Genomic DNA, 14,072 nt, shown 5'->3' on the forward strand with positions numbered 1-14,072 from the left:
CACACACACACACGCACTCTCCGTAATGCACATGAGCTTTGAACAGTAAAACGCAGGTCTTCACACATCACATGTGGTTTCAATCGCTGCAGATTGTGAACTTCAAACSCGGCGATGTGAAGAACATGGGCTACATCATCCACAGCTACAAACAAACACACTTCCTGACCTCGATTTTTGTGACGTCACGCACACAGAACATGATTGGCTGCCTGGCAGACCTTCATCTATAAGCATCTGCGGTCGGATTCGCAGCGAAGTACCCGAACTGAACAGGCGGGAAAGTTAACATCGATCTACTCTTGCAGAATAAATGTACTTTAAAGGGGCTGCATTGTATATTGTCCAGGCACACAGTGGCATTTTAGAGCTATGTTACCTTCAGTTGTTATAGATAACAAATATGACTTAAAAAATATTTTATTTTGCATTTTAACTCCTCTGTCTTTTTAAGAAGTTCGTACTCTTTCTGAAACGACATCGCTCCTCTATTAACCCTTTACAATATTTTTACCAGTGTTTCACAGAGAAGTAGCTCGTAATGAGCTCAGCAGATGGGCAGTTCCACCAGATGATTGCTAATTGCTGCTGGCTAGTCTGAAGGAGCAGAGTGGTACTCTGTAATGCGAAAGCTTGTACACAGAAAATAGGCTGTGTTCTGTGAGAGCAGGTGTTTAGGCACCCCAGAATGGTTGCCGTGGGAGATTAAAGGATTTCTCAAACTTGCATGAAAGAATCGAAGCAACGCTCCAGATGTGTTTGATTTGGTAAAAACAGTTGATTTTGAGATTGATTTTACATAACACTGCCCTTTCAATCTACTATAATTTGTAAAAGTATTTTATTATTTATAATGTTTTGTCACATGACAACCTCAAACTTTATTTCGTGTTTTGGATTTTTTTTGTGACCGACCAATGCAAACAAGCGTAAAATTGTCATGTGGAAGTAAAATTGTGCTTTTTAAAATTAGCACATTTAAATTCAGCCTTTTTGAGCCAACACTTTATAACACTGGAAGCTGGAGAACATTAATTCATTAAGTTTTGATTCTCAGTTGGATTTATGTCCGGACTTTCACTAGACCATTTTMACAAGTACRTATTTTTCAGTGGAAACACCAAAGCGTGTGGCGGCAACATGGTGAAATGTGGAAAAGTTCAAAGAACAGGGATGCTTCTGTAAAGCATTGTACAAAGTGGCAGCAGAAGTGTATCTTAAACTATCTCCTGGGTCCCTTTATTATAGAGTGCACAGCTGTGAATAGTAGAATATATTTTGGAAGAAGAAAACAATTGACTGAATGTAATCAGTTACAGTTTTCCTTTGAAAAAGATGAAAACACGGCCACCATTGAGAACTCATTCGCAGGCTGACTAGGAAATCTGCAGCAGCAGACAAAGAAACAAAGTATCTAGCTGAAGGGGCCAATTCATCATCGCCAAAATTATACTTTATTTTTGCTTTGTTGAAAGAGAAAAACTGTCAGCACTCTGGTGTTTGAGCATTAAAGATACAGCAATTAAGCCTTGATGCGCTGAAACAGACAACCCACTTCAACGGAGGCAAAAACCGCAGCTGATCTGATTGGAGCAAATATTGTTTTCAAAGAATATGTRGTTTTTTGGACATTTTAGAATATTTCGGAGTGTGAAATATTCTATTATTGAAGTGTAAAAGCAAAAATTATTTTTTTATATATATATATTAAGGCACAAAATGAGACGACCTCATTCCAGCACATCATCAGAACAGATGAAGACCAGTTTGCTATAAGACAAGAACAGATATGATGAAATCATCGTCCTCTTGTTTCAGCAGTAGCTAACTCCAAAGAGAGGCATTCAGCAGCAGCCTTGAAAATAATCCACAAAAAGCTTTTTCTTGTCTGAGAAAATCTTCTGATTGTTTGGGACATCTGGGAAACCATCTGTTGAGAGAAGAAGAGATCCTGCGCGCTGTGGTAAATGTGAATCTTGATATGATCCATGTGTTAGGTTGCTCCCGACGCAAAGCAAAGAGTTTCCTTAGAATTCCCAAAGTAAACGCTGCCATGAATAAAGATCAGTATGTCCTCAATATAAATCTGCTCCCAACAATCCAGACTCAGCATCTCGATGTTTGGAGCGCCGAAAGCAGAAAGTGATTTCGCGGTGGTTGGAAAATCAAAACAGAAGTTACAAGATGTCACAAAGCAGGCGGATGACCCGAAGCAACAAACTGGGTCACCGTCGGTCAGGAACCGGCTTAGAAGTTGATAACCGGCAAAAGAGATGAAACAGCTGACGAAGAGTTAAGACAGGAAACGTCGACTCCTCCCTTTAATTGGTTGTATTTAACTTTAACTAGAGAGTCGTGTTCAGGATAGTGAGGGGAACTGAAAGGGTCATTTTGTTTCCATTAAACTAAAACCTMAACTTCTGAAAAACCTGACTTTCTTTGTCAAGCTGCTATAAATGAGAAACTTMTGTTAAGATGATGCACTTTATATTATTTTACATGTTTCTGTTTCATTTCTAGATATTTCAACATGTGGAAACAGATTGGTTAAACTTTAGGCCATTTTTTCCCCCCACGTGTTACTTGTTTAAAATACTTACAGTCCTTCCTGTTTTGTGTGATTCTTTAATAGCAGAAATTCATGGAAAATCAACAGATCCTCGCTCCTTTTTTCTTTTGCGGCAATGCATAATTGTGAGTTTATTGCAAATCTTCCGCAAAGATAGTCAAAAACATTGGTTTCAAGTGACTTTTAACTCCCACCTGCAGGTGGCAGTACTTCTTACTTTTACTACACTGCTGACTCAGCCTTACCTGATGTTAAGTTGTAGATCGTGACCAATATGAACAATCGAGGTATTTAATATTTGTGCATGCAATCTGTCTGCTTATGTTAATTTTCATATTTTTCATTCCATGTTTAGATTTTGGAAGGGGTTTAAAGAGGAACATATATGAATAAATCAATAATTTGTAAAGAAGCACCACAACATTTTTTTGTGTGATTTTTTGTTAGCAAAAAAAAATAAATTACATAAACAATCTTGGAGAGACTGAAAGTGCATTAAACATTCTTCTGCACATTAGGGAGTTTCAGTATGAGCAGCAGGGGTGTGCAGACATTTCAGAGGCTGGCGCTCAAGTTTAAAAAAGGACACAATCTGCAGCATAAATGTGAGATTTGTTACAGGCCACACAAAATACTGCAAAAAAAGATAAGCAAATCCGTCCAAAAAACATTAAAAATATATATATTTCAGAAGTTAACTTTTTTTGCAATCCCCGCATAATTTGTTTGTCTTTTCCATTTGTAAAACACAAATCTAATCATGCTAATCATTATGCTAATCATGCCTATGATATTTGCAATTTCTGGTCTCATGAATAGTTGATTAAATTGGAAGAACTGATACGGCTCATAACTTTTAAGATTGCTCAGAGTTTCTCCATCCATAGAAAAAGTTGACAAAATCTTTAAATATGTTAGTATTTGTATTTGTAAACAAAGCCCTTATTTTAGATGAAAGAGTAACTACAACGACTATACCCCATTTGAAAACTGAGAAGTTTTTACCTAATTTTCTTTGCAAATCTAATTTTATGCATAATTTCATGTATTTGTAAGAATACTAAGGCTATGAGGGAAGTGCTTTGCTGGATTCTTGTTCTGCTGCCAGTTGTAACAAAGGTACATTTTCTTCGCAGTGACCCCTACTGTTTAAAGTGTGAACTGCAATGACCTCAGAGAGCCTAAAACGTCAGCGAAGTTCGTTCTCCCACTGTGTGAAAAGACCAACGATCATAACCACGGCTTTACAGATTTCCTTATAAGTTCTGAGGATGCCTTCCCTTCTCGCAAGCAAAAAAACAAAGGAAAAAAAAAAAAAAAAGCAGCTGACTGGTATTTACAAGGAGGAAGAGGTGACTTGCAAGGAGAGCTCTCAAATCGGGACCAATGTAAACCGATGAAGTCCTGTAAAKCTAAAGCTGACTTTGTGTGATTGTTGTAAATCACAGGGCGGAGCTACACTGATGTACAGATGAAAGAAAAACACAAACATGTGGAACTGTTTACATGTCGCAACATTGAAACCTGGGATATGTAGTAATTTCATTGCAAACCCACTCGAGTTGAACGARGGGTTGAAGCGTTGGAACATGTAAGCWGCGTGATCCACACACACCCACACACACACACTCGGAAAGAAACGCAGACGCTCCATCGCCGCCGCTCATTTCCTGGTGTCCTTGACGACGGCGTATACACAGCTGCATCAGCTCACAGCCGTCGGCCCTATTGGCGCACAGATTCACACAAAAAGTGTCCAGTTGTTCCTAAAAAAGGATTCCCAGCTGCAGAACAGAAGGGCCGTGTGGAAACAAGATGGATGGACATCGAAAATAACAAGAACTATGAAGTATGTAAAGTATGAGTAAAAAGCTGAAGGCCAGATGGCAAGTTAAATACAAAGAAAAACAGCATTTATTTATTTTCATTATATGTGATAAAGGAGGATAACAAGGATTATTTATTTTCATAAATCAAGTAACACRWCTCTCATCCTSTCAGCAACGGCGGCCAACGAGATAAAACGAGAGCTAAAGTGAAGGAAAAAAATCCACAAAAGAAAAAAAGTATGAGGCTGACTCACATCTCGGCCTGAATCTCCAGGATCACCATCGTCTCCTTTGGGTCCGGGAGTTCCCTTGGTACCCTGAAGCGAATTTTTGCAGAGGTCAGCTAAAATGCCTTCCTTAATCACAAACTACYACAGTGTGGATTATGCTGTTGAAATATTCAGCTAAAACATGAATTCAAACGTCGACCCACCGGCTCGCCGGGGTCTCCACGGGGCCCTGGGTAACCCTATAAACAAACATACAGAGAATCAGAAATGTTTATAACGTTCTCATTCGCATACCAGATGAGTGCTGCACAAAGTCAATGAGCAAAGTTTTACTTGGAAGCCATGACAGCCTTTAGTGCCATTTCCTCGTTCACCCGAGACTCCCTGAAAWAAAGCAAACAGAAAACTTTCAAAATCCACGACGGACGACTGACGTTTAATCTCAATGTCTCCCCYGACTCACCCTCTCCCCTATTGGGCCTCTGTCCCCTGCTGCACCCTTGATTCCTCTCGGTCCTTTGGGCCCCTGGGAGATAAAAGCAAAGGTAGAGTGAAATCTAGATGTTAAAAATCTTGAGTATTACTTGAAATGTCTTCTCATTAGAGTGACATAAGGAAACTCTGTAGCTCCGATGGGGTCTTCTTGTTTAAATCTTTAGCCTGCTGCTTTTCTAGTGAAGAAACGTTAAACATTCAGAAACTGCAATCTGATAAACTTCCTGGCATGTAAGGCTGTGGGATAAGGAGTGTTGAGAGTTTGCAGCAACAAACTTACCTTAGCTTAATTTGAGTTTTTATGTTAGTCTTAGAAACCGAGCTTCACTTCAGAAGGTATTCACGCTCTTTCACTTTTTCAACATTTTGTGACATTACGGACCGATCCTCAGAGCAGTCTGAGTGGAATTTTCTTAAAAATTACAGTCAAAGTGAGTCAGATTGCAAATGAGTAAGCTGTTTAGTTTACAAATGAGTCAGCTCAGTTCAAAACGAGAAAGTGAAAACTTGTTCTCAGATGTCTGTTGACTTAGAAAACATCTTTTAATACCATTTAAAGGGGCGGTATTATGTGTTTTYCAGGTACTTGGTGCCATTTTATTGCATAATCAAGTAACTATGTTACCTTTAGTTGYTATATAGCAAAAATGAAGAAATKTCATTTTCTAATTTGAGCCTTGAAATTGGGTCTCTGTTTCTTTAAGAAGCTTCTGCTCCTTCCGACACTCTGCCTTCAGAATGTCGTCAAAACAACATTTCTCCATTAAGCCATTGATATTATTCTTAAGAGTATTTTACTGTGATGCAGTTAGTATAATGAGCTCAGCAGACTCGCAGGTGTTTGCTAATTGCTGCTGCCACTAGTCTGGAGGAGCTCAGTAGGGAAGGCACAGATGAGGTGCAAGCTACACTTGGAGACAGATCTAGGAGGAGCTTTGTGGTGCTTTGTGGGAGTAAGTATTTAGACACCCCTGAATGGTTGCCACGGGAAGTTAAAGGATTTGAACGAATCAGAAGRAATAACATTATAACATGATGTAGAGCTCAACAGCCTCAGRTTTTCTAGGGTTTGTGTCTACAAGTTTGGCAAACCATTTTCTCCCACTCTGCCCTGTGGCTCACCCGAAGCTTAATCAGGTTGGACGGGTAGCGCAGATAGGCAGAGATTTTAGATGTTCTTGGAACAGAGAACTCATCTCCTAAAAAAATGGACCTCAGAACAAAGAAATTTGTTTCTTTGTTCTTTTGGCGTTTTCCCACCGGATAGTCCKGTAGACTGGGTTCGATTGGGGACCAAAACTGCAACATTTGTTACATTTTCAGCTGGTGRGGTTCGCTTCCACACTGCACTGAGCCAAAACGAACCAAACCCTATGAAAAACATGTTCACCTCCTCGCCTGTGGGGGCGCTGCACCAAGATCCACTGAAGAAAATGACACAAAAACCTCAGAGGACACTGAACGCAAGGTCCTTCTTCACAAAATGTAAACACAAATGGAGTGGCGTCAGATTTAAACAGTTATAGGATTTTGTAAAAGACCACAAGCCATTTCTCCCACTAATGCCAGACTGTGACGTTAACAAAGCTGGAGTTTTATTGAAGCGGACTAACCAGGGCTGGTGYGACTGCACCCTTGGACACGTCAGAGCTGGCTACCATGAAGAAGTGACTGGTGGAGTACATTAGCAATGATCAATCTTCTAATTGGTTTCCTATCTCCACTGTGGTCCTTCCTAAGTCTCCAGAGGATTCTTGGTCATCTCTCTGATCAAGGTCTTTCTTCCCTGACGACTCAGTTTGTCTCTGTGGCCAGGTCTTGGGAGGTCCCTGGTGGTTCCAAACTTTTATTTCCAAGTAATGGAGAATAAATGGCTTTGTGGGATAATCAATGCTGCCAATTTTTCTGTGTTTTTCCGCAGGTTTGTGCTTCGATACAATCTGGGGGCTCTGCACACAATTCTCTTAATGACACTGCTTGATTTCTATGCTCATGTACCCCTTCAGCTGCAAGACCTTATATAGACAAAAGTGCTCAATTCCAAGTCGTCCTGAGGCGGCTGGATTTGCTGTAGTCAACGAGCTGCAGAAGCATTTCAGTGCTGATCAGTGGAGTTGAGCTCAAAGTGTGAATATTTATATATCTATCATTTGGAAATTTTTAAAATTTTTAAATAAACGAACAAAAATCAGAGAAAACAAGATTTCATTTTGTTATTGTGGGTAGGTGAGTCAAGTAAGAGTAGCACCACTTAAAGATATTTTTACTTAAAGCAAAAGAAGATATACAAGAAATTATTCAAGTAAGAGTAGAAAAGAGCTAAAGCAGTAAAAAGGCTACTGAAGTATGGAGATATCAATCATTTAATATTTAAAGATTACATAACCCGACAGAAATTTTGGTAATTTAAAAGATCAAACTGAAAATAATTCATATAAATAATTACAAAGTAAAATTAGGCAAAAGAAAAAATTTTCCAAACCGACTTCTTTCAACACGACACTTCTGAAACCTTAACAAAAACTGCAGGTGTGTGTGTCTGTGTCTGGTAAATTCTCATTCAGTGAATTTACTCAGAGTATCCACAAATTGTACTCAGGTAAGACTAGCAATACTTCTTAATAACCTCACAGCACTGTAAAAATACTTCTGAAAGTAGATGCTTTAAGTAAAATTACTGATGTAAATGTGTAGATTATAAAAACTCAATAAATAATATACAAAATAATGTAGGTTAAAGCAGGCTCAGCCATGAGAAAGAAGAAGATGCGCCTTTTGTGTTTTCAAGAATTCAACAGTAAGCGAGACCCACCTCTGGTCCTGGTGGACCTTCGTCTCCCCTGTAGCCAGGAGGGCCGCCTCTTCCTCGTTCACCCTGGAAACCACAGCAAAAACACTTAGCAGATGAAAAACAGCTTAATTGTGTACAACAACGACCCGAGCTAACATAAAGATCCCACAGACCCGTTTCTCAGGAGAACATCCTGTTCATGTTGAGCAGATGTSTGGTTTTCGTGAATCCAAAAGAAGCTACAAGAAACTAGCTGTTCATCTAAACTTCGCAACCGGAGGAGAAATGAAAACGTCTTAAAGCAACGGGATCTGAGAAGTTAACCCATATTTATCTGGCTCTCTAAGCAAGATAAAAAAAACTACTAAGCACAAGTTGTGTTTACAACTGGAGGTAAAACGAAAAACCTCCAGAGAGCCGCAGCAGAGTGGCATCTTGGGRTCGCCATAGCAACGATTTGATGCCAACTTGTGCGTAGTGATGGCAGGATAAAGCATTTTCTGCCCTRCTAGCATACGCTTCTAAGCTAGGACTAAGATTGAGCTTTTTGACATCAACAAAAAATGAATCTTTGCTGAAAATGTTAGAGTACATTCAGGATTAACACAATAGTTGTGGTTGGCCTGCTGTGCTTAGTAATGGTTAGGAGCATTGGTACATTTTTTTTCTCTTTATTCAACTCAATTCAGTTTAATTAAAAAATACTTTGTTTGACGCAAAGGGGAAATTAAACGTAACTTAAATAATGCAAAGTATCTTGTGAATGGTGATGCTGAGGCTCTCCAGTAGCAGCCAGTCTTGCAACAAATCTGTTTAGGCCTCTGACTCATTGGCTTGCTGTATGAGAACCCCATGATGACTCACAGCATGCTAACAGCTCTTGGCAGCAGAGCTGATATTCCACCGTAGTACAGACTGCAGTTGTTGGCAACCACTGCTAATACACTTTATTCAACTCAATTCAATTGAATTTCTTTAAAATCAATCGCTTTTGCCGTTCCTCTTTAAATATCTGTCTGGCCATTTGGTTAGAAATCCAGGAAGCGAGACGTTGGAATAATCAAACAATTCATGTCCTCTTTTGATTCCTAAAGTCTCCAGGGGGAGGTGACTTTAGGAATAAACTGTTTTGTTTATGTTGTTTCTTCCAACTTGTGGTTTAATGTGTATACACTCCATATGTGATCTGGCTGTCACGGTAACGAACTTTGCTGGATGACAAATTGTCCCAGATGTTATTGAGATAAACAGTAACATTGTTTTGAGAYCTTAATCAAGTAACATAATGCAAATGATACAACAATGCAAGAAGRCATTCTCAAAAGACTTAACACTGGAACTGGAAGACATTTTAAATAGACCAAAGCACCAGAYTGAAGACTTCTGTCATCCGGTTTTTGGTAGAAAGAGAGAGAAAAGAGAAAAACACTAAATCACGCAAATGAAAATTATTGAGCTCGTTTTAATCTATCATGCGATTCATTGATTTATTACGACAGGCGTCAGCATTCAGTAGCACTTGTGTTGTATCTTCGACACCAGGAATGTCCTGAATCAGAGCAGAAGACAATTTGGGTGTGAACATAAATGCGGTTGCAGTTTTTCTTCTTTTTTTTTTTTCACAGCGGAGGAGGAGGAGGCCGGCCCCTGCTACTCAGATGTTCCATGTTTTAAGACCATTCAGGTGCCAAGTAGTTACTGAGCTCCAACGAGGAAAGGAGGCCCAGTGAAAAGAGCCATTGAAGAGTTTCTGACATCACGGAAGTTACCACGGCTAATGCTGGTAATGTCTTATTATTATTGCTCTGCCTGGTGCCTCGTTAAGAAAACCGTAGTGAGGGTTTGGCTCGAGCAGGTGGAGAACTGAGTCAGAGGGGAAAGAGTGAGCGAGGAGATGAACGCCGAGGATGGGAAACGGGAGGAGTGGGCATCAAACTCRTGAGCTCCAGCTCTACAGAGTAAGGAAGGAAACTACCTCCATTAAGCGGGGGAAAAAAATCTAACAAAAGAAAGAAATAGAGGGTGGCCCATCTAGGATGCATGTAACTTCTGTTTGTGCTTAATTTCGTGTGTCTTACAGGCTCTCCGTTGGCACCGGTTGAGCCCTCTCTCCCCTGCTCTCCACGTGGTCCTGGCTCCCCCTGGCAGGAAAGARAACAACCTTAAAAGACCYGAATGCAAAYGACACACATAGATCTGATCTTCACAAGATGCATCAGTAGGGAACTCTACAAACACCGGTTCGGTAAGGGTCAACCGCTCTTACTGTTGATTCGGTTCAGTGGCCGAACCGCGTTTGACAGGAATCTCTCAGAAATGACAAAAATCGATCTGGAATCTGCATGCTACTTTACCCGCCTCGTTATAGCCGCCAGAGTAACTTACGGGTTCTCCTCTCGGGCCTCTATTTCCTCGAGAACCATCCTCCCCCTTCTCTCCGATTAGTCCCTGTGGAGGATTTCAAAGACGTTAGCGTAAACTTCAGAGTCCTCTGGAACGCAAACTCACGAGTTCACGTCAATATTAATTCTACTAACGCCTTCTCCATCAGCGCCGTCCGGTCCGGGTGGTCCCTGAAAAACACAGAAATATAGGAAATTAACTGAATTTAAAGGACTTGAAGGCTGCGTTAGTGGGTGGGAGGAAGTAAGGCTATTGTAGCTAACTAATGAAATAACCAATACTGGAATTGAGAAAAAAAAATCTCATTAACTGAAATAAATAAAAACAACAGTTAATGTGGAAAAACTATAACTAACTGGGACTGTGTTTATAAAACTAACTAAAATAAACTGAAATTATAGATATGAATCTATTCTTCCCCTTGCCCTCTCACACAAGCAGTTTACGTCAGCTGTCGGCAAATTACGACATTAGCTACGCTAGTAGCATAGACCACACCATTTTGTAGACTGTGCTATGCTACGCTAGCCCACAAAATGGCTATGGTAAAAGTTGGGAGAAAACACCAGAGTCTGTTGGTTGTTCAACAGTTGAATACATTTTTTGAAAATTGTATCTTCTGTTGATCGACCTATAAATGATCAGAATGCAATACTCCACCTAAAAATTAACCAATTATGAAGAGAACTAAACTGGCTACTGTAACTAAAAAAAAAGCTAAAGTAAAACTAAACAATTTAACTGATAAGAAATAAAAACTCAATAAAGCTAACTGAATGAAAAGTCACAACGACACTAGCTAGTTTTGCTAAACTATAATGGAAAAACCCAAAGTTATTGTAGCCCTAGGAGGAAGTGATGTCACCTACGTCGTCACCGCGCTCTCCTTTGTCTCCAGGAGGTCCGGCGCCGCCCGGCTCGCCCTGTCACAGAGAATACGTTTGAATAAGTTTGACAGCGGCAGCTCGGTGTTTAGTCACGCTCCAGCGTTTCTCTGGACTCACCGGACGTCCCTGAGATCCGTAGTTTCCGGGTCGTCCCGGTTCGCCGTTTCTTCCTGGATCTCCCTAAAAGAGGAACCCGAGAGTCTTAAAAGTGACAACCTAAAAGTAATYTGGGACATTTATCATTGAGAAATAACCAGATCTCACTTTTCCCCCCTTTCTTCCGTAAGAGCCAGGGTCCCCCTTCGGTCCATGCTCTCCCTGCTGACCCTGGAGACGCAACAGCACAGAGACGGTTTCAGCAAGCGGCAGGAAGAGCCAAAACGAGGTCAGGTCCGCTGCACTTGGATGATCATATAAGCTCATGTGCGAGTTTGTTTACAGCGAGACCGTATGGCTTCATTTACTCAGTCTGACAGCTGAAAATGTAAACAGAGCCGTGATCAAAGGGGCGTGGGCCTCCGCGCGTGTCGACCGTATGGGAGACAGACGCAAGGGACATTCCTGAACATGAAACTGTGGCTAGTAGCTAACCAGCAGACAAAGGAGCAGCAGGGGATTCGGGCGGAYCCGGAAGCGGTTTGTCTGGGTGTGTTTATGTATTTGTGGACTTGCAGTCCTTCAAATCTCTTAGAATGAGGTCTGATGAAGGTTTCCAGCTTAATTTAATACTGATATCAGGGACGCACTGATCCACTTTTTCCATTACCGATAGAGATATCGGAGGCGTAGTATCGACCGATACTGATCTAATACAGAAAAACAGAGTCAAATTGACTTAAAACGTTTCTTTTCTTTCTTTTTCTTTAAACTCAAACATGAATATGTTGAACTATAAAATAATTTTATAACTCTGAACCAGTACAGCAAACTTAAATTTCACAAGCTTGGTCAAACATGTAAAAAAAAAAAAAAAAACAATAATTTGTTCAGTTGGTGCAATTAGTGTAAAAGCCAATGTTATATTCTCTCCATGTTCAGACGAAAAATTAAACAGAGCTCAAGGAGAGACTCAAAGGTTAGTTGTTGTTTTATGACCTAGCCCTGCTTTAACCCCTTTATTGTCACCCCAAAAACCTTACCATGTAAGGTTAAAGGTTAAACTTCAGTCCTGTTTATCTGCTGTGCTCCTAAAAAAACACCTGAGTCCTTTGGGGAACAGCTGGATTTATACTGAGATCATATTACTCTTTTGGTGGACTGTACTTAATAATTAGGTCATTTCTGGAGGTATTTCGTTCCACTGAATTATATTTTGGGCTTCTAGAGTAAAATAACCCGAATACAAACGCACAACATACTTTTCATATCTCATTTATCCTCCAATTCCTAATTATTAACCACAATCACAACTATTTTGAGCTTATCTTGATTTCAGAGATTTCAAAACCTTCGTTGGCCAACAACACCCAAAGGCTGCCGACAGTATAAGGAAAATCCTGCTTCTTCCCTATTGGCTACAATCCACACCATCTGGTACATGCGACTCGAATGCGATGAGAGAACAAGTCAAAACCATGGCAACAAGATTACTCTGGGGTMAAGTTGTTAAACTCACATCTGATCCGGGAGCACCTTTACAGCCGGGGAGGCCGGGGAAACCAGCTTCACCCTGATGAGAATGAAAACAGAAACACGTGCTGGAACGCAATCATCAAAGAAACAGGAAAAGGACGAGCTGCGGCGGCTTGTGCCCGCTCCTACCTTMCGCCCATCGATTCCATCCAGGCCTCTTTGGCCTTTGTCGCCCTGAAAAGGAAGAACAGACGGAAGAAACGGAAATCAGAAGGTTTACAGCTAGAAAACATCGTCAGGTCAAAGGTAAGACCATCAGGATGAGCTTACCTTGAAGCCTTTGTGGCCCCTTTCACCCTGCAGAAAAAAAACACTATGAATCAGAACTGAGCATGCTCAGGATGTCGTTGTAAAACGATGAGTCGTCATATGTGACAGTACCTTCTCTCCTTTTGGACCGCGGTCTCCCTACAAGCACAAAAACACATATCAGTGTTGCCACCATAACATCATCTCCAAGTATTGGCATAAACATCGTGTAACTAATTAAAYYAGAGCCAGAGCCATTAGCTTTTTTCAAAATGYAGTAATTAAATATGTAGTCATCAAATAAAACAGATCCGGACCACATTTCTTYGTAATAAAACCGGATTCAGATGTTATTGTCCTGCACTAGAAATGAAGTGCTTGATTTGGAGAGTTTATGGTGCTACAWATTAAAACACCACATCATCAAAGCAAATCTTTTCCTATGAAGTGCTGTCCAGTTACTGTTAGCATCTGTTATTACGGGCTACAGATATGAGTTTGGTTGCATGGTGCTTTAAGTTCTACAGTTTATCTAAGTTTGAAAGGATGTGGCTSCTGCTGAGCAGGCGCTGCAATRCAAACTGCAGCTTTCCTGCAAAAATATTATGGGACAGAATCAAAGATTTCTAAGGCTCATTAACTCAATTTTCCCATTAGCTGCAGCTTTTTGGTTCGAGTAAACTTCTTCTTTTTTTTTTTTTTTTCACCAACCAACTTTTTAACCGTCTTAGATTAATTTCAGAATTTAACTACAAAGTTTTCTTTAAGAAAGAATGAAGGTCAGATGTCATTTTGTTTCAAGGCAGAATAGTTCATAAGCTTATAAATGGTCATATTTATCTGACTTTTACTTTAGCCACAACAAAACACATTTTCTTTTATAGTACAGAAGGGAGCATTTTCAATTCTTTTTGGGAGCACGGCCACCTTTAGCTTAAACGATCACAAAAACTGCGGTGTGATTTTGGGTCGCATGCTGGGACATAA

At 40.3% G+C, this 14,072-nt stretch overlaps 1 protein-coding gene across 1 annotated transcript in view; it reads right to left on the bottom strand.

The window, feature by feature from the left end:
• col6a1 (collagen, type VI, alpha 1) overlaps positions 1 to 14,072 on the bottom strand; it is a 36,707-nt gene that overhangs the window by 12,882 nt on the left and 9,753 nt on the right. The window contains exons 10-24 of the mRNA XM_017309853.1: positions 13,218 to 13,244; positions 13,107 to 13,133; positions 12,966 to 13,010; positions 12,820 to 12,873; positions 11,469 to 11,531; positions 11,322 to 11,384; positions 11,187 to 11,240; positions 10,452 to 10,487; positions 10,300 to 10,362; positions 9,993 to 10,055; positions 7,936 to 7,998; positions 5,092 to 5,154; positions 4,962 to 5,012; positions 4,832 to 4,867; positions 4,653 to 4,715 (exon numbers count right to left, since the gene is read on the bottom strand). Of these exons, the coding sequence (XP_017165342.1) occupies positions 4,653 to 4,715; positions 4,832 to 4,867; positions 4,962 to 5,012; positions 5,092 to 5,154; positions 7,936 to 7,998; positions 9,993 to 10,055; positions 10,300 to 10,362; positions 10,452 to 10,487; positions 11,187 to 11,240; positions 11,322 to 11,384; positions 11,469 to 11,531; positions 12,820 to 12,873; positions 12,966 to 13,010; positions 13,107 to 13,133; positions 13,218 to 13,244 (771 nt within the window). The remainder of the gene's footprint in view (positions 1 to 4,652; positions 4,716 to 4,831; positions 4,868 to 4,961; positions 5,013 to 5,091; positions 5,155 to 7,935; positions 7,999 to 9,992; positions 10,056 to 10,299; positions 10,363 to 10,451; positions 10,488 to 11,186; positions 11,241 to 11,321; positions 11,385 to 11,468; positions 11,532 to 12,819; positions 12,874 to 12,965; positions 13,011 to 13,106; positions 13,134 to 13,217; positions 13,245 to 14,072) is intronic.

This window comes from Poecilia reticulata, linkage group LG17, assembly GCF_000633615.1.
Source record: "Poecilia reticulata strain Guanapo linkage group LG17, Guppy_female_1.0+MT, whole genome shotgun sequence".
NCBI lineage: Eukaryota > Metazoa > Chordata > Actinopteri > Cyprinodontiformes > Poeciliidae > Poecilia > Poecilia reticulata.